This window comes from Xyrauchen texanus, chromosome 33 (genome assembly GCF_025860055.1).
Source record: "Xyrauchen texanus isolate HMW12.3.18 chromosome 33, RBS_HiC_50CHRs, whole genome shotgun sequence".
NCBI lineage: Eukaryota > Metazoa > Chordata > Actinopteri > Cypriniformes > Catostomidae > Xyrauchen > Xyrauchen texanus.
The window spans coordinates 20,870,977-20,890,284 of NC_068308.1; the positions used below are offsets into that span (position 1 = coordinate 20,870,977).

General features: G+C 37.8%; 1 protein-coding gene across 1 annotated transcript in view; it reads right to left on the reverse strand.

Moving 5' to 3' along the window:
* LOC127627027 (thyroid hormone receptor alpha) overlaps positions 1-19,308 on the reverse strand; it is a 97,349-nt gene that overhangs the window by 19,214 nt on the left and 58,827 nt on the right. Inside the window, exons 3-4 of the mRNA XM_052103227.1 lie at positions 5,414-5,475; positions 722-822 (exon numbers count right to left, since the gene is read on the reverse strand). Coding sequence (XP_051959187.1) covers positions 722-822; positions 5,414-5,475 — 163 coding nt within the window. The remainder of the gene's footprint in view (positions 1-721; positions 823-5,413; positions 5,476-19,308) is intronic.

Consider the following 19,308-nt stretch of genomic DNA (forward strand, 5'->3'; position numbering starts at 1 on the left):
ATATAACTGCATTAAATACGTTTTACTTCAGAGGAGCGGCATATGCGGTTATTCCACGAGAGTGCTGCTGTATTTATGTATTTGGTATTTTTGCATAATTCCCTCATACTTTGTGATCTACATCACCTGAAGCTGTGAAAATTTAGAGTGTATCTGGAATTTGAGCTGTGTTTTCTTCCTCTCCTCAGTCAGGCACGAGCTGCAGTGCTGCTCTCACGCGCATCATTAGAGTTTTCTATGATCTCATGTTACGTTAAATGACATCAAACGACTATTCAACAACTAAAATGTTTATAGACAATTTTGTTGACAACATTGTCGATAAATTCAACTAATCGTTTCAGCCCTAACAGACAGCACACTGGTTAAGTCATTCACTAAATAGGGAGCACGGTAGCAAAGGAGCATCCTATAGCTTTCAAGTGTATTCAAAACTAAAATCCAACTAAAAGTTTAGTTTCAGGCTGCAGTAGATGTTTGGACCACTCATGTTTGGCAGACATGGGACAATGGTAATCAGTCCATTGATTTAGATTTTACTAGTTCTACATTTTATTTTAACATGGTTGGTAGTGATTTGATTTTTTGCTTGTGTATTAGGTACTACTAGATATAAATCAAAAAGGGAAATGGAAAATGGACACAGCAGTCATGTGGGGGTCTGAGGAGGGTATACATGCTTGTGTTTGGAAGTTTACAAGCAACATCAGATATGTCTTACCTTGCAGCCCTCGCAGGTGATGCAGCGGTAGTGGTAGCCGGTTGCTTTGTCTCCACACACCACACACGGCTCATCCTTCTCCAGGTAGCTGGGTATGTACCCTAAAATACATGTAACTCTTATTCTCATTTGGTTTTGCACCACAACATGAGTGTATTTTTAGATTATTGACAGAAGTGATACTTACTATGTACCAAAAGCCTTATCAAAGACTAATGCAAATCTTTCTGTTTTCAAATGGTGGAATATGGTCGTTAATATGGGTCAGAAGTTAGCGTGGGGTTGTGGCAAAATGCTGCCGAAATTGATAAATATGCCACCAAATATGAACATTATTTGTAGCGTGCTCTCCGTCATTTAGATGGTGCTCATTTCTGTGACCATTCGCTCCTCTCATTGAAAATAAACTGTCCTCATAAGTAACATGATCACTCCCTGTGCTATACTTTCCTGCCCATCGGCCCACCTCACTTATGCAGCTATCCATCTGAAAAGCCTCCTCACCAGCTAGAGGCGGAAGTTAATCAGGTATCAGAAATCACAAAATATAATGTAACCAAACGCTACAATTTACTTAACAATAATACATTTACATTTATGCATTTGGCAGACGCTTTTATCCAAAGCGACTTACAGTGCACTTATTACAGGGACAATCCCCCAGGAGCAACCTGGAGTTAAGCGCCTTGCTCAAGAACACAATGGTGGTGGCTGTGGGGATCAAACCAGCGACCTTCTGATTAACAGTTATGTGGTTTAGCCCACTACGCCACCACCACTACAGTGCATATAATATATTGTTAAATAATGTTAAATAAAACTTTATTAATAATACAGTAATACTAATAATTTAACCACTTTTCTTCTGTGTATCATTTCTCTGAATAAACACTGTGATTTTTTTATTTTGCCTTGTTTTATTTAATTGGTATTCAGGACTTGATAACAATTGTTTAATTAGCTACTCATTCCAAATCTGGAGAAATTCTACCATCTCCTCTGTTGTGTTGCTGCATTATATTATTATTATATATATTGTTTTGTAGGCTATGTTAACTTAGCCATAATATTTTGAAATAATAAAATTTTGGAAACATGTGTTTGTCTCAATGAACATTATGTAGTGTTGTAAATGTAATTGAAACATGCCTGTTGACATTGTGACCGAAATATTTCCAAATGAATTGATACTGAATCAATTCAAAATTGGAATCTAGTTGAGTCAAATTAAATTGGGAAATCAACAATTTCTGCTGATTGGTCAGCTGCCATTCTACCACATCCCAAAGGTGTAGGCTACTAAAGAACAGTGAACTCAATCTCATGTTCATGAAACCCGTTTGAGACAAATTTCGCTTTGTGACATGGTGCATTATCATCCTGGAAGTAGCCATTAGAAGATGGGTAAATTGTGCCCATGAAGGGATGAACATTGTCAGCAATAATACCCAAATAGGCTGTTACATTAAAGCAATGACTAATTGGTATTAACAGGCCCAAATTGTGCCAAGAATACTTTCCCCACACCAGGACACCCCCGCCACCAGCCTGGACTGTTGACACAAGGCAGGTTGGGTCCATGGATTCATGCTTTAGGCGCCAAATTCTGACATCTGTGTGCCTCAGCAGAAATCAAAATTCATCAGACCAGGCTACGTATTTCCAGTCTTCAACTGTCCAGTTTTGGTGAGCCTGTGTCCATTGCAGTCTCAGTTTATGAGATGCTATTCTGCTCACTACAATTGTACAGAGTGATTAACAGAGTTATCGCAGCCTTTCTTTCAGCATGAACCAGTCTGGTCGTTCTCCATTGACCTCTCTCATTGCACCATTCTGAGTAAAATCCCAGGAGATCAGCAGTTACATAAATACTCAAACCAGCCCATCAGGCACCAACAATCATGACATGGTTCATGACATGGTGAACAATAACTGAAGCTCCTGACCCATATCTGCATGATTTTATGCATTGCACTGCTGCCCACACAATTGGCTTAGATAATTGCATGAACGAGTAGGTGTAAAGGTGTTCCTAATAAAGTGCTCAGTGCATATATATATATATATATATATATATATACACTCACCTAAAGGATTATTAGGAACACCATACTAATACTGTGTTTGACCCCCTTTCACCTTCAGAACTGCCTTAATTCTACGTGGCATTGATTCAACAAGGTGCTGAAAGCATTTTTTAGAAATGTTGGCCCATATTGATAGGATAGCATCTTGCAGTTGATGGAGATTTGTGGGATGCACATCCAGGGCACGAAGCTCCGTTCCACCACATCCCAAAGATGCTCTATTGGGTTGAGATCTGGTGACTGTGGGGGCCATTTTAGTACAGTGAACTCATTGTCATGTTCAAGAAACCAATTTGAAATGATTCAAGCTTTGTGACATGGTGCATTATCCTGCTGGAAGTAGCCATCAGAGGATGGGTACATGGTGGCCATAAAGAGATGGACATGGTCAGAAACAATGCTCAGGTAGGCCGTGGCATTTAAACGATGCCCAATTGGCACTAAGGATCCTAAAGTGTGCCAAGAAAACATCCCCCACACCATTACACCACCACCACCAGCCTGCACAGTGGTAACAAGGCATGATGGATCCATGTTCTCATTCTGTTTACGCCAAATTCTGACTCTACCATCTGAATGTCTCAACAGAAATCGAGACTCATCAGACCAGGCAACATTTTTCCAGTCTTCAACTGTCCAATTTTGGTGAGCTCTTGCAAATTGTAGCCTCTTTTTCCTATTTGTAGTGGAGATGAGTGGTACCCAGTGGGGTCTTCTGCTGTTGTAGCCCATCCGCCTCAAGGTTGTGCATGTTGTGGCTTCACAAATGCTTTGCTGCATACCTCGGTTGTAACGAGTGGTTATTTCAGGCAAAGTTGCTCTTCTATCAGCTTGAATCAGTCGGCCAATTCTCCTCTGACCTCTAGCATCAACAAGGCATTTTCAGCCCACAGGACTGCCGCATACTGGATGTTTTTCCCTTTTCACACCATTCTTTGTAAACCCTAGAAATGGTTGTGCGTGAAAATCCCAGTAACTGAGCAGATTGTGAAATACTCAGACCGGCCCGTCTGGCACCAACAACCATGCCACGCTCAAAATTGCTTAAATCACCTTTCTTTCCCATTCTGACATTCAGTTTGGAGTTCAGGAGATTGTCTTGACCAGGACCACACCCCTAAATGCGTTGAAGCAACTGCCATGTGATTGGTTGATTAGATAATTGCATTAATGAGAAATTGAACAGGTGTTCCTAATAATCCTTTAGGTGAGTGTATGTGTGTATATATATATATATATATATATATATGCACTCATATCTGTCAACCACTAATGTGCACTGAAAATTACAAACATCAGCACAACCACACCACAGGGCACATACCAAGGGACCAGCCGAAAACAACATGCTAGTTGTAACATCTCTTCCTGTTCAAAGCTATAAAACCTCAATATAAGTCCTCAATAATAATTTATGGTAAGGCATGCCATTTAGTAGATTAACGGCTTGTTAAACACCTCTAGAGCTATTTGAGGTATACTGTATTGTAAAATCAAAAGGAAGGTAGTTACTTCAGAGAGTTCTGTAGTCTTGTTAACTGTGACTGGTGAAAGCCCTGAAGAGCTCTTGCTTTGAGAGTGTCACTTGATTAAGTCTGGCAGTGTTTCAGAGAGGAACAAAGTCTCTCATCTCAAGCCAATCAACTGCAGAAGCCTTTCTTCCCATTTGTGAGGCATTTAAAAATGTACGAAACAAACTGTAGTTAGAGATAAGGCTTACAGACAGGCGAAACAGTCTAACGCCCACCATTTCATTAAATAAAAAGCTGGTCAAATGGACAGCTTGGAAAGATACTAAAGCTCAGATAATTATTATTAACCCATTATTAACCTATATTAGTAGTGTACAATGAATGGAAGTCTACAAGGAACACTATTAAAAAAAAAAAAAAAAAAGACTATTTTAACTTGTTTCATCAACATCTGAAAAGATCCCTGGGAAGTACTATAAGTATGTGATCCCTAGGGGGATAAATTAGTAGGTTTCTTGTAAAACAATTAAACAATTTTTATTCAATGTATGCCAAATGGCGTGACTAAAGACGTTAACTAAATCTCATCAAACAAGACTTTTTGGTGTGCCACCCTAAGAGTTTCTATCTGCCAACAAGTCTATTTATTCATTGAATGCCCTCTGTGGCAGCCAAGCAACTGACATTAAGATGAATAGGAATGTGGGAATGCTTACTGTCTCCACATATTACAGACCTCCTTGGGGGCTACTTCACTGACTTCCTAAAATAAACTCATAAATAAACAAAATGCCACTCATTACACAAACCAATACAAAGCCATCCCTTACATATCCTATTAGCCTGGGAGATTGTTTTAACATGAGTTATTACCTTCTAAAATAATATATAGATATAGTGACATCCCATGACAACAACAAGTCTATTTAGATAGCATCAAAGCAGGAGCCGATGTGAGGAGAATCACGAGACCAACTAAAAGCACCCTTCCCCCTATGGGTTTTCTGTGTGTTTCTCAGAAGTGTGCAGTCAGAGATGTGATCTAGGAGCACAGGGGAGGGGACAAGCATACGACCATGGCTCTAGGCAATAAAATAACTATCTTCTGTCAGCAAACATGTGAGACATCTTACCAGACATGCTCTTCAGCGAACACTGGCTGTTCTTTCTCTTCCTTTTCGGGCCATCGAGCCACCTAGTGAAAGAGAGTTAGAGAAGAGAAGATTGGCATTAGAATATGTTAGGGATGGGTAACAATGGTCGACTTGTCGATTAGTGAGGTCGACTAGTTTATATTATATATTAGAGGTATACCGATATATTTGTTTTTACCGATTAATCGGTGCCGGTAGTTGCTTTTTGGAACTATCGGTTATCTGTAAAAATCTATGCCGACAGTATTTTCATGATTTCAATATGAGAGTCCCCAGTGTTTTTCAGGCTTGTTTATAATTAAAAGTCCCACGTTATGCACCAAACTTTGATTGTTTATGGTTATTTTTGGTATTTTGGTTGAACAATCTGCATCTGGGATTTTATTCATTTCGGACTCTTTCTCTTTGCCTGCCATAGTAAATAAAGAATAAGATTATTTTTTGACATTTTATAAATCGATTTTAAACACACCACACCACAACATTTTTTTTTCCCATTCTTTTGCACTTCAACTGGCTGTTTATGAATGCAAGAGTCCGTTTAACATCCCTACAAGGGATAGTTCACCCAAAAATGAAAATTTGATCATAGTTTTCTCACCCTCATGTTGCTCCAAACCTGTTTGGTAGGGCTGTCACGATTACTTAATTGAATTAGATAAAAAAAAAAAGTGGCAAGAGGTGTCAGCTATGTTAGAGCACTTCACTTTTGATTAAAAAAATAAAATAAAATGTGTTCTCTGTCAACCTTAAAAACCATAACATCACTTCAGCAATGCAACAGCACTTGAAAAGAAGACATCCAGTTTTCACAAACCCACCGGACACAGCACGGTAAGTTTACTAGGAAGACTACATGAGATTTGCGGTCCTATGTCCATTGAGTTCCGCTATCTGGTAATTCATTACAATTTGAATACAAATGCTATCTTTCTCCTCATGTAAATTCAATTTCATGATGATTACATTTGCAATAGTTTGCAATGCCAAAATTCGATAAATATTTGATAGTTTATTATGGGCATTATCACACGTACTGTAAAACTGAACGTAGGAACCCAGAGAAACTTATTTAATGAATAAAGCCGCAGGTCGGTATGCTATCAGTCAAAGCTAAATGTGTGCTTGCCGTTAAAGCCACATGAATGTGTGTCTCTACACCACACAGACGCATTATGAAACAGGCTTACCTGAGGGCGTAACGACTAGTCTTCACATGTGAAATTTTTAACAGTGTTTACTCAAAAAGGAACTGAATGTCCAGATGCTTAAGGGCATTGTACATTGCAAGTGACAAGCTTTTGCAATCTGGGCAGTAACTGCTCCAGCTCAACACAAGAGATTAAAAACATCTCTCGATGCAATTATTGTAAATAGCCTATTGTATCCATGTTGCATGTGAGTGATAATTAAAAAACAACAAGAACCAAATCATTTTTTTTTTATCTCCATAAAATATTATTGTTATTTTATTTCCATGGCCTGTTATCCCATATTTGAGTTCTAAGCTGTGCTAGTTAATGAAAAATAGTTGGGCACAGCTGGGGTAGCCAATGATAGATCTGCTTTGGGTGTCTATTGCTTTAGATATTGTTTCCACAATAATTTTGTAGTTGCAATCCAATCGTAGAGTACATAAAAAACGTAGGCTAATTAAATATTTTAGCCAAACATGACTACACCAAGAACACATTATGGACTCTGAGTTATTAAATAATTTGGCTGATAGTGATACGATAGTGACAGCCCTATTGTATGGATTATTTTCTTACAAGGAACAAAAAAGGAGATGTTAAAATGTTAGCCTCAGTCACCATTCACTTTCATTGAATCTTTATTCCATATGTTTTTCCATTCTGCCTAACATCACAGAAGAAAGAATGTCATAAAGCATGACGATGAGTATATTATGACACGATTTTCATTTTTGGGTGATCTATTACAAAACCAGCCTAATTAAACAGATTTCATCAAAATGGTTTAGTCATCTAGTCATTCAGTCAACCCGCTAACTAGTCGATTTTGAAAATATGTAGTTTTATGCATCCCTAGTATCTGCTAGAAAGATGTCACAAGGGAAGTCTTGCTCCGATTTAATGGCTGCAATTCCTGTGGTATCACTTTATATTTTTAACTAGCACACATTCAGCTGCAAGTGCTCCATTAACGTGACAAGCCTGTCATCACAATTTGCAAGAGTGAGCATCAAAAACAACAAAATCATCGGCGCAGTGTTGCACGTGTTCCTGACACGTTGAGTGCTCATGCAGGTGACGCAGGTTCCAGAACTAGTTTACCTTCTCTCTCCCTAATAATCTCTCATCACTAGAAGCATGTGCCCCCTTTAAACTTAAGAGCCAAGTGGATTTCAAGTACAACTTCTAAAAACAAATAAATTCCTCTTTGATAATTAAGTTGGATGATTACTGTGGGTTAAAAAGTGTTTGTATAAAACTTACTAAAATATATGTCTAAATTTAGTCAGTCCAACTGAGGTGAACCTTCCACAGATCGTTTGCTTTAAACAAAAAATACTGTTGACATTTACGGATACTTTTGTAGCACAAAACTCTAATTACTTTTTCCCATGGTTCACAAAAGGAGTATTATCAAAATGTCAAATCTGCTCTTTTCCATACAACAAAAAGTTCAGCTGTGATTTTGCTTGGTATATTAAAACAAATTCGAAATTAGTTCGGGATTTGAAGCTGGGTCCCCTTTACACACTGAACTAAAACTACAGTACAACTAGACAAAAACATCATACACTTACAATAAAAGTGGATGCCCCTATAAAAAAATATAGGTGCATGACGATGCCCTTCACTCTCTAATGTGTATGTCTTATAAAAATGATAAAAGCGAGAGTAAAAGAAATTAAACAAGAAAAAGTAATGCAGCCAATGACTCGTTCAAAGAAAAAAGGAGTTTCTGGATACATCAAATCTGGTTGTGATCAAAGGACTAGCTGGCTCAGCTCTCCACTGGGATAGAAGGGGCAGAGTTATGTAAGAGAGTGCCCAAAAATACACGCAAATCTGTTGCATTCCACTTGTCTCTCCCCACTACTTCAGAATCTTAAAGGGATAGTTCAACAAAAACAAAAAACAAATAGTCATAATGTACTCACCCTTATGTCATTCCAAACTTGTATCTTAATTTTTTTTTATGCAGAACCCAAAAGGAGATGTTTTAATTAATATCTCAGTCTGTCTTTTCATTACAATGGCAATGTGGAAAGCTTTGAAGCTAAAAAAAAAGCAGTCCATGCAACTTGTGTGTAATACTCCAAGTTTACAGAAGCTATATGATAGGTTTTGTTAGAAACAACCCATAATATACTACATGAATATATGATCACAAATTTAGAGAGTCTAGCATTAGCCTCACGTGAGAACGTACGTTTTTTAGTGCTAAAAACATCTAAAGATTTGACATAAGGCTAATGCTAGCCTCTTTAAAACATACATTGCACTGTGAACAAGATTCTCTCATAGCGCTCATGAATGTGTATTAAATGTCAAGAGTTTAGTTGTAAAATGATTTTAGCTGAAAAGTGGGAAAGTATCTGCCATATTGAAAAAGTCAAGATATTCATTAAAACATCACTTTTTCTTTGTTCCGAATACGAAAGAAAGTCATATGAGCTTGAAATAACATGAAATTGAGAAAATTATGACAGAATTGTATTTTTTGGGTGAACCATTCCTTTAACTACTGCTAATTCTAGCCTGTTTAAATATGTGGTCAAATGCAGGCAATTACTGTCTTGTCAGGTAGAACACAGCGCAGTAGAGTATATGGATTTGATCCCCAGGGAACACAAAAGCTGATATAAGAAACATTCCTGAAAATCTTTAAAATGCACAATGAAGGCTCTACCAAATATACATGTAACTGTAAATACGTCATAAGACTACAGAATGGAGCTCCACACAGAACTCTTTCCCCGCCAAACACGGAATTTTCCGTGTTTTATGAAAAAACGCTTCCCTGCCAAACACGGAATTTTCCAGGTTTCCGTGTTTTAGGTGTTATATGGTAAGGAAGACCCCTGCGCATGTTTTGAAAGAGTACGCAACTCTTTGATCAAAGAAACAGACTGCGATCGTCTCAAACATGAAGAAGTGGAGTATTGAGAAGCTCAAAATATCAGACATAAACATGCCTTTTTATCAGCTTTTTGTCTGAAATGTTGTTTTTTGACAAAACCTACCTCTGTTCAAGTCGCAATAAAAAAAGAACAAATGAAGATAAAATAAAATCGTTTTTTTTTGCCTAAAAGCAGAGGCCCAGATCTTTATTTTGTTATATAGCATCTTCATATATTCATGGAAGAAAATATTCTGCGGGCCATTAAAATTTAGTGAAAATCGTCAAAAACCCTGGCGGTGGCTGGCAACTTTTTTTAAAAACGCTGGCGGGGAAAGAGTTAAAAATAAGGGAACATCTTATTTGTTGCATTAGATTTCATTAGATGTAAGTACCCTATTCATTTAAAAAAATGCCATGGTATCATGGTTCATGTCAACCAAATCATGCCTAAAAAAACATGGTAAAACAGTACCACGGTACTTTTTTGTTAGACTCTTCAGTTCAAAAAGTTCAGGTGATCAATTCCATGAAGCCATTGCTCTGCTCTGCTCACACACACACGTTAAACGTTTAAAAATGGTGGACGCTAGTGTGTTCTTTCACTCGTCACATTGTTTTTGCCATTTGCTGTATTGATTCAGCAGCTACTGTGGAACGTCATTTATGAATGTCATTTTAAATGTCTGAGTGAGGTTCTGTCAGGTCATTGAAGCCTCTAGACTTAGTCTTTCTCACTCTCACTCAGGCAGACATAAATATCACTCTTAAGCTCTGTTGTCTGTCACAACTACACTTCATTTTCTGTCATTGACGGCATTACCAATACAACTGTTAATCTACAGTTCTCGTGGAAACCCACACAAATAAACAAACATACAAAAAAGAAAGAAACAACAACAACAAAAAATATTGTATTGCACCTTAATTTTGCTTTTGATTCTGTTTATTTCTTTCATCTCTTCAACTGCCTCTGTTTGAAGCTGCACTATTTAACTCTGTGCTCTCTAGCAACATCAGTGGTTGAAATTTCAAATTGCAAGCAGTTTCTGGAAGAATAAATTACATCCGTAATTACGTTATTTTTATGTTATAGTCTGGTGAGATTTGATACACCCTGCTACATATTTGCTTTTTGAAGTCAATATGTCAAAAGCTTCAAAATCCTCGAGCTCTGGAAATATAAAAACAAAAAATGTACGTGCTCAACCTGAAACCTCTGACGAGCCTGCGGACCAGGGACTTGGTTTGAATGGTGCGGCCATCAAATGTCCAACATGTTTGTGATGCTGATGAAAGTTGTTGCTGAATTAGATGATCTCGTTGTAATACGTTGATCGATTACGGCAATGGAAACAAAATTATCTGAGTTGGTTACAAGAGTTACAGATGTTGAGAAGCGGATCGATTATCTGGAGTCATCGGAGAGGGAATTATCTGATAATCCACTCACGACCAAAGTTGATTTGGAACATGTTCTTGAATAACTTGAAGATCTTGAGAATAGGAGTTGCAGAAATAACATCCAAATTGTTGGAATTCCTGAGCATGAGGAGGGCAGAGATATGGTGAAATTCCTAGACGAGCTCTTCCCAAGTCTGCTTGACATAACAGTCCATTAGCTGGAAATCGAGTAAGCTCACAGAGTCCCAGCTCGCAGATCGGCTGAGGGAGACAGGCCCCGATCAATCCTGGACAAATTCCTGAGATCATCTGATAAAAATCTTGTATTACGTGAGGCGAGGAGCAAAGGAATGCTTTCTTGGATGAATCACAACATTTTCTTGTTACCCTAGACTTTGCAAATTTGACAAGAGATAAACATGATCAATTCAAGGAATGCAAGAAACTCTTACATTAATGGAAGATTGCTTTTGCACTGATGTATAATCACTAAGGATGTCGCAAAGTATTTTTATGCTGTGGATGAATCTGCTTGTTCTTTATGCTTATGCCTTCTATTGGCTGGAGTATGTTTTTACAAATGATTTTCTGTTATGTAATTTTGCCTCACAAAATTTGTTGACGCTGTCCTGCGTGGGATTAATGCGCACGTTTTTCTTTTTTCTGTTTGTTTTGTTAGGGGGGAATTTCTAATTTTGTCTTTAGAATTTTGTTTTTTACACAATTTATATTTTCTATTATATCAAAATGTCAAATGTTAATATGAGTGGGTTATCTCTCTCCACATGGAAGGTGAATGGGTTTGGGGACCCTATAAAAAGAAGGAAGGTTATTTCTTTTTTAAACGTAAGAAATATGATATTGTGTTTCTTCAAGAAAAACATGTTTCCCCTCAAGCAGCTGGAAAATGTAGGAAGATATGGGGTGGACATATTTTCTTTAGTGCTGGCTCAAGTAAAAGCAGGGGAGTCATTATATTGATAAACAAACATCTACAATTCAAATTTCTCAAACAGATTAATGATAAATTAAGAAGAGTCATTATTGTTTTAGCTGAAATTCAGGGGCAAAGTTTGATTTTGGCTAATATTTACGCACCTAATGCTGATGATCAGGGCTTTTTTATAGATTTTGCAAGCTGCTGGCACCCCTCATGACATAATATTGAGAGGAGACTTTAATCTATTGATGGATTCAGTCCTTGAACATAGTGAAGCAAAAGTGTGTAAGCCCCCTAAAGCAACACTGACACTTCACACGATGTGTAAAAATATTGCTCTTACAGATATTTGGAGACTTTTGAAACCATCTGGTAGGTACTATACATGTTTTTACATCAGTCCATAAGATTTATTCTAGAATAGATTTTTTGAGTCCCTCATTTCATCTGTTGTGGATTGCTCAATTGGAAACATCTTAGTCTCAGATCACGCCCTGGTGGGTTTAGAGATGTTGCTACATTCGGAGAAAAATAAATCATATAGTTGGCGCTTTAATGTACACCTTTTCAGCAAATGTTAAAGACTGAAATTAATGTTTATATGGAGACCAACTGGTCCTCAGTATCTTCTGTGGGAGTGGCTTAAGGTGGTTCTTAGGGGTCAGATCATACAGTATGCCTCATTTACCAAAAAATCCAAAGCACGAGAACTCGTGGAGTTGGAAGATAATATTAAAAGTGCAGAGGCAGAGCTGAAGCGCTGAATGTTGTCTGATGGCCTCAGAGAATTGAGCCAACTGAAATACAGATATAATAAAATTTTGTCACAGAAAGTGGAGTTTTGGTTATTCAGGGCAAGACAGTCATACTTTGAGTCAGGGGTCAAATCAGGAGAACTTCTGGCTAGATATATAAACAGAGAGAGTCTTTTTCTACCATTCCTTCAAAGAAATCTGCTAGTGGTGAAATTTTTACCTCTGTCATTGATATTAATAATGGCTTTAAGGAGTTATATCTTGATCTTTATAGTTCCACATCTTCATCTACTGATGAAGATATTAGAACATTTGTGGAACCATTAGAACTCCCTAAATTGACGACTGAGCAAAAACAATCTCTTGATTCTGAGATAAACTTGGAGGAGCTTGACTAGATAATAGAAGCCTTACCTCCCGGCAAGGCTCCTGGGCTAGATGGTTTTGCCTCTGTAGATCTTATGCTACAGAACTGGCTCCACTTTTGTTAGATGTTTATATGGAATTATTAAACAATGGAAAACTTCTGCCAACCAGGACACAAGCCCGGATCAGTCTGATTCTTAAAAAGGACAAAGATCCAAGCGAGTGTAAAAGTTACCATCCAACTTCCCTGATCCAGCTAGATGTAAAAATATTGTAAAAAATTCTGGCTAACCAATTAAGTTATGACATCTCTTATACATATAGATCAGGTGGGGTTTATTCGGGGCCATCAGTGGCGAATGATCAGACTCCGGTCGCTGCCATCTCACTTGATGCTGAAAAGGCGTTTGATATGGTAGAATGGGATTATCTTTTTAAGATAATAAGATAATCTTTTGACCCTTTAATTAAAAGGTTTTCGAGCGATGTGGGCAGGTGGGCTTCATTACATTTATCTATGATTTGGAAGGTTAATGTTATTAAAATTAATTGTATTCCAAAATTGAACTACCTGCAACAGTATCTCCCTGTAGATGTCCCCTCTCTTATTTCAAGAAATTTGATAGCATAGTGAAGTCCTTTATTTGGAATGGTAAGCGTCCCAGGATATATTTCAGTAAGTTACATAGGCCGATTGATAAAGGTGGGCTAATCCTACCCAAGATTTTGTTTTATTATTATGCGTTCGGTCTTAGACATTTGGCCCATTTGTCACTCCCATCTGAGACAGCCCCTCCTTGGTTTCATATTGAACATGAAATCCTTGCCTCTATTTCGCCATTGCAAAGCCTTTCGGTCAAACTAACCGGAGAAGTTAAGTCACACCCCATTATCTCACATTTGCACATGGTTTGGACAAAACTGTCCAGAGTGTTTAATTCAGACATTTGTTTAAATGTGCTGAACCCTAAATTACATATTAATAAGTTCCCTTTCTGTTGGTTAGAGTGGATTGAGAGATGGGTTACTAAACTGATTAAATTGATTACATTTTTTATGTTGTGTTTGTATGTTTTATCTTTGGAATCAATAAAAATTTATATTTTTTAATATATTTGATTAAAGTTTGGTCTGTTAAAGTTTGACACTTTTTTGTCCATTTTGCATGTCTTCATCAAGTAAAAGATATTATTTTGTAATAAATCCTTTTTAAAGGACATTTTTGTCAAAAGACTAAAACGGTGACTAAAATGAATAAATGAACACAACAGTTGATAAAGCAAGTAAAAATGTAGGCCTAATAACACTGTAAACTAACAACATAAAACAAGCAATAATCTTAGCTAGTCTCCCAGCCTTGTCAGACTGGATTTAGGCACATTTCGGCTAGTCAGACTAGGAGTTCTGCTAGACCAGCTGAAGACCAGCTTAAACCAGGGTTCCCACACTTTTTGAACAATGGATTTCAAAGACTTGTCAATGCCCTTTCCAGTCATTTGTGATTACTGTATAAAGATTTTTAGAAATCATTTTGTTTCAGACCAATCTGTTTTAGACCGATTTGTGAACGGTTTTGACCAATTTATTGAAAATAACCGAATCAAGAAAACAATTTGCTTACAAATCAGACATTGCTATGGCCTGCAAGCATGTTACTCTATACAAGAACAATTGGCTGCCTACTATCACCAATCAAATATTTTACAGCAGAATGCAAAAAATATTCACTACAAATATTTTAGTGACTTTTATGATTTTATTAATTTCTAAAGCTGGGTTAGAATTGGCGTAAGGTACTTCTCTGACATTAATCAAGTATGTTCTTAGGTATGAAGGTGAGTAGTATGAGTACAGGCCGGACATACACTACTGTTCAAAAGTTTGGGGTCACTTGCCTGAAATGTTTCTCATGATCTTAAAAACCTTTTGATCTGAAGGCGTATGCTTAAATGTTTGAAATTAGTTTAGTAGACAAAAATATAATTGTGCCATTATATGAATTTATTTAATTACAAAACAAAAATTTTATTTAAAAAAACGTTTTTGAAATGGATGACTTCGACTGAATAACTAAGAAAACCAGCCTTTAAGTGCCCAGCATATAAATGGGACTTCAATACTGTTTAAAAAGCATCCCAGGGTGATACCTCAAGAAGTTGGTTGAGAAAATGTGAAGAGTACATTTCTGCAAAAATCTAGGTAAAGTGTGGCCACTTTGAAGATGCTAAAATATAATACAGTTTAGATTTATTTTAGATTTTTTTTGTCACAACATATTTCCCATATTTCCATTTCTATTATTCCATAGTTGTGATGACTTCACTATTATTATAAAATGTCAAAAAAAAAAAATAATAATAATAAAATAAAGAATGAGTAAGTGACCCTAAACTTTTGAACAATAGTGTACTTCATATGGGGACATGGGCATTCTGTAATCCGAAAATATAACGTAGTAACAACAACCACGAAAATACTTTACTCTGGTTTCGTTAGGATTCGAACACCCTAATTTGACATACAACGTTTGGCATGCTTTATACTCACTGAGCACTTTATTTAGAACACCTGCACACCTACTTCCATCCATCCATCTTTTAAAGCGGCTTGTCATATGTAGGGGAACGGGTAGTGCTGGAGCCTATCCCGATGTCTTGGACCGAAGGGAAACACCCTGGACAGGTGGCCAGTAAAACATAGGGCTAACACATACAGTTATAAACATTCACACTCTTACCTATGGGCAATTTAGAGTTTCCAATTAATTTAACCTGCATGTTTTTGGACTGAGGGAAACTAGAGCACCAGAGGAAACATCCACGGATAAAACAGGCAAACTACACACTGAAAGGCCCTAAGTGACCCAGGACTCGAACTTGGGACCCTCCTGCAGTGCTACTCACTTTGCCACCATGCCGCCCTGTACATCTACTTAATAATGCGATTATCTAATCAGCCAATTGTGTGGGAGTAGTGTAGATACGGGTCAGGAACTTCAGTTAACTTTCGCATCAACCATCAGAATGAGGAAAAAATGTGATCTCAGTGATTTTGACCATGGCATGTTTGTTGGTGCTAGACAGGCTGTATTGAGTATTTCTGTATGTGGCAAGCAGGGTGGGGCTGAGCAGCGTCTGGGCAGATCGAGGCAGGGAAGATAAATGGTGAATGATTTCCACCTGTGTGCCACACCGGTCTCACGTTCAAGTGATGGGTGGTGGGAGTAGCCTATTTAAGTAGAGGAGACAGCGGCTGATGAGAGAGATGCACGAAGCTGACTGTGTGTAGTGTTGAGTTGAAAAGCCAACAGAGTTTATGTGTAGTGAAGCTGAAAAGCATAATGTAGTGTGAAGCAGTGTGTTATTGTGTTTGCCTAAAAATTGCAACAATAAATGTATATGTATTTTGACAAGCCGGAGCTAGCTTCCTCATTTCCACGAACGGTTACACTGTAAATGCTGTCTACTGGGATTTTCACACACAACATTCTCTAGAGTTTACTCAGAATGGAGCCAAAAACATCCAGTGAGCAGCAGTTCTACTGACGAAAATACCTTGTTGATGAGAGAGGTCAACAGCCAGACTGGTTCGAGCTGACAGAAAGGCTACGGTAACTCCGATAACCACTCTGAACAGTTGTAGTGAGCAGAATTGCATCTCAGAATGCACACAACAAGTTAAACCTTGAGGCCGATGGGCTACAACATCAGATGACTATGTCAGGCACTTTATTAGTACCATAGTGCTCCTAATAAAGTGCTCAGTATACCGTAGTAGAGAAGTAAGCATAGTAAGACACAGCACCAGCAATAGCCCAATAGCAGATTTCACATTTCAGACAGGCAGCGCTCAGTGCTTTTTTTAGACATGGCTCAGGTAATCAATACTGAAATGAGATTAATTTAACAACCTCCATCACAGTAAAAGTGAACCATATTAAGAAACCTGAAGCCCTACCACTTAATGTGGGAAGACAAAAAATAGACATCAGGATTTTAAGATAGACAGATGGACAGAGACAGAAACAGAGAAAGACAAAGTGGGAAAGGTGTTTTGCACTCTGACATTCACTATAAAAAGAAACCTCAGAGGACATGGCTAGTAAGAAAAGGATGGGGGGTAAAAAAAATATAATAAATAAATAAATAATTTCCAAGTTGGCACATGCTGACCGCAATAGACATGAATTATTCCGGATTCAAATGGAGGGCTACACAAATTTCCCATTAAGAAAGAGGAGCTGTTGCAGTTTGCTCAGTAATACTGAGTAATGAGCCAGGAATAAACAGCTATCACTTTGCACATAAAACGATGTACAACTGCCCCACAATATGTCCGATCTGATGATACTGAAATGATGTCAACCATTTCTCATTAAATACTCAAATGCAGTACAGCGGCAGACACAATTCAGAAGTATCAGAAATCAGCATAATGTTTAATCAAAGCATCAGATAACACATCAAAAGGGGATTTCAATATCACCAAAGCTTTCCACACACACAAACCTGAGGGTTTAAAAGGGTTTCGAGTTTAATACAGGAAGGGATCCTTAAAAAGCAGAGACACAAGCGAGCACCAAAGCTAGGCTTGTACAGCAATACAGGTATGAGGAGGAGAAAGGTCTCACCTGATTACGCAGTGGGAATGAAGGATGTGCATGCTGAAGATGTTCTTCAGGATTATGGTTTTTCACCACATCAAGAGAGCTTGTTGCTAAACTAACAGAGCTGGAGTAGCCTGACTGAATTCTATTTGATTATCTGCCTCCCTTGCATAAGTGTGTTCTCTCTCTCTCTCTCTCTCTCTCTCTGTCTGTCAAAGAAACCCTGCCTCACTCTTTTTTTTTTCCCACTGCCCCGTGTTTCTCCAACTCTGAATTTCCCCTGACTCTTTTTTGCAAATTTATCGAAGAATCCCCCGTGAGAAATTCACTCTCTCTCTTGCTCTTCCTCTCTCTTAATCCCTCCTGTGGACTGTGATTGGGCACTGTGATCCCTTGCGGGCAGTAATCCGGGGTAAGGAATGAGAGATGGTGAGATCGGGCGAGCAGCATGATAAAGCAGGAGAGATGGAGCCTGAGATACACCACAGCTTCTAAACAAGCCGACTGGTTCTGTCACTTTAGGTTATTTATTTACTCAAAGGAGGTGGAAGAAAAATTCTGTCATGTATTTATATTTTCATTCATACTTTATGACAAGATGAACACGGTAAAAGCAGCTACATTGTCAGATGGGTCAATTCAGGTGAACAAAATGGATTAATAAAGTCAAAGAGGGAGTTTGGAATCAATCTACCACTCTTCTCAGTACTGGAAAGATTAATAAAGTTTATGTGCTCATAGTTCCACCCTGAATTTAGACCCACAATGGTACATAGGTAGTTGACTCCTAACATAGCTTTCCTTTTTATAAAAAAATTTTCAGGTTCAAATTTATATGAATATAAAATATATCAATTATAAAATTGTGGCAGGGTGGAGGGCGGGGCCAGGTCGTGATTCTACACACCCGGTCCCTTATCAGGCTAATCGAGCCTCCGAGAGGGATAAAGGCCGACTGCGGAGGATGGTGCGGGAGAGAGAGAGATTGTTTACGGACATGTCCGTCATGTGTGTGTGTTTGTCATTGGTTTAAGTTCATCATTAAACTATTATTTATATTGTCAAGTCGGTTCTCGCCTCCTCCTTTCCATTGAACTGCGTTACAAAAATATATAAGGGAAATTATAAATTTTATATGCTGTGACTGGTAATTTTTTCACTAGCTAACGTATGCAATGTAAACCAATCAGATTTCCAAAAATAAAAATTTTTCAAAACAGGCTTCTGGGATTTTCATGCACTACAGTCTCTAGAATTGACTCTGAATGGTGCTAAAAACAAAAACCATCCAGGTAGGGGCAGTTCTGCGGATGGAAATGCCTTGTTGATGAGAGAGTTCAACAAAGAATGGTGAGGCTGGTTTGAACTGACAAAGTCTACAGTAACTCAGATAACAGTTCTGTACAATTGTAGTGATGCTACATGCTACAATGCTATTCTGAGATCCGGGTTTGCGCTGTTTTGGCAGCATGAGGGAGACCTACACAATATTTGGCAGGTGGTTTTAATGTTGTGGCTGATTTTATATATATATATATATATATATATATATATATATATATATATATATATATATATATATATATACACATAACAAAATAAACGTAACTGCATCTAATAAAAACTAAACTAAAATTTAAACACTATTTAAAACTCCACAGTAAACACTTCAGCACTCTGCAGGCACCCTGTCTCTCTGCTTAAGGTGGAT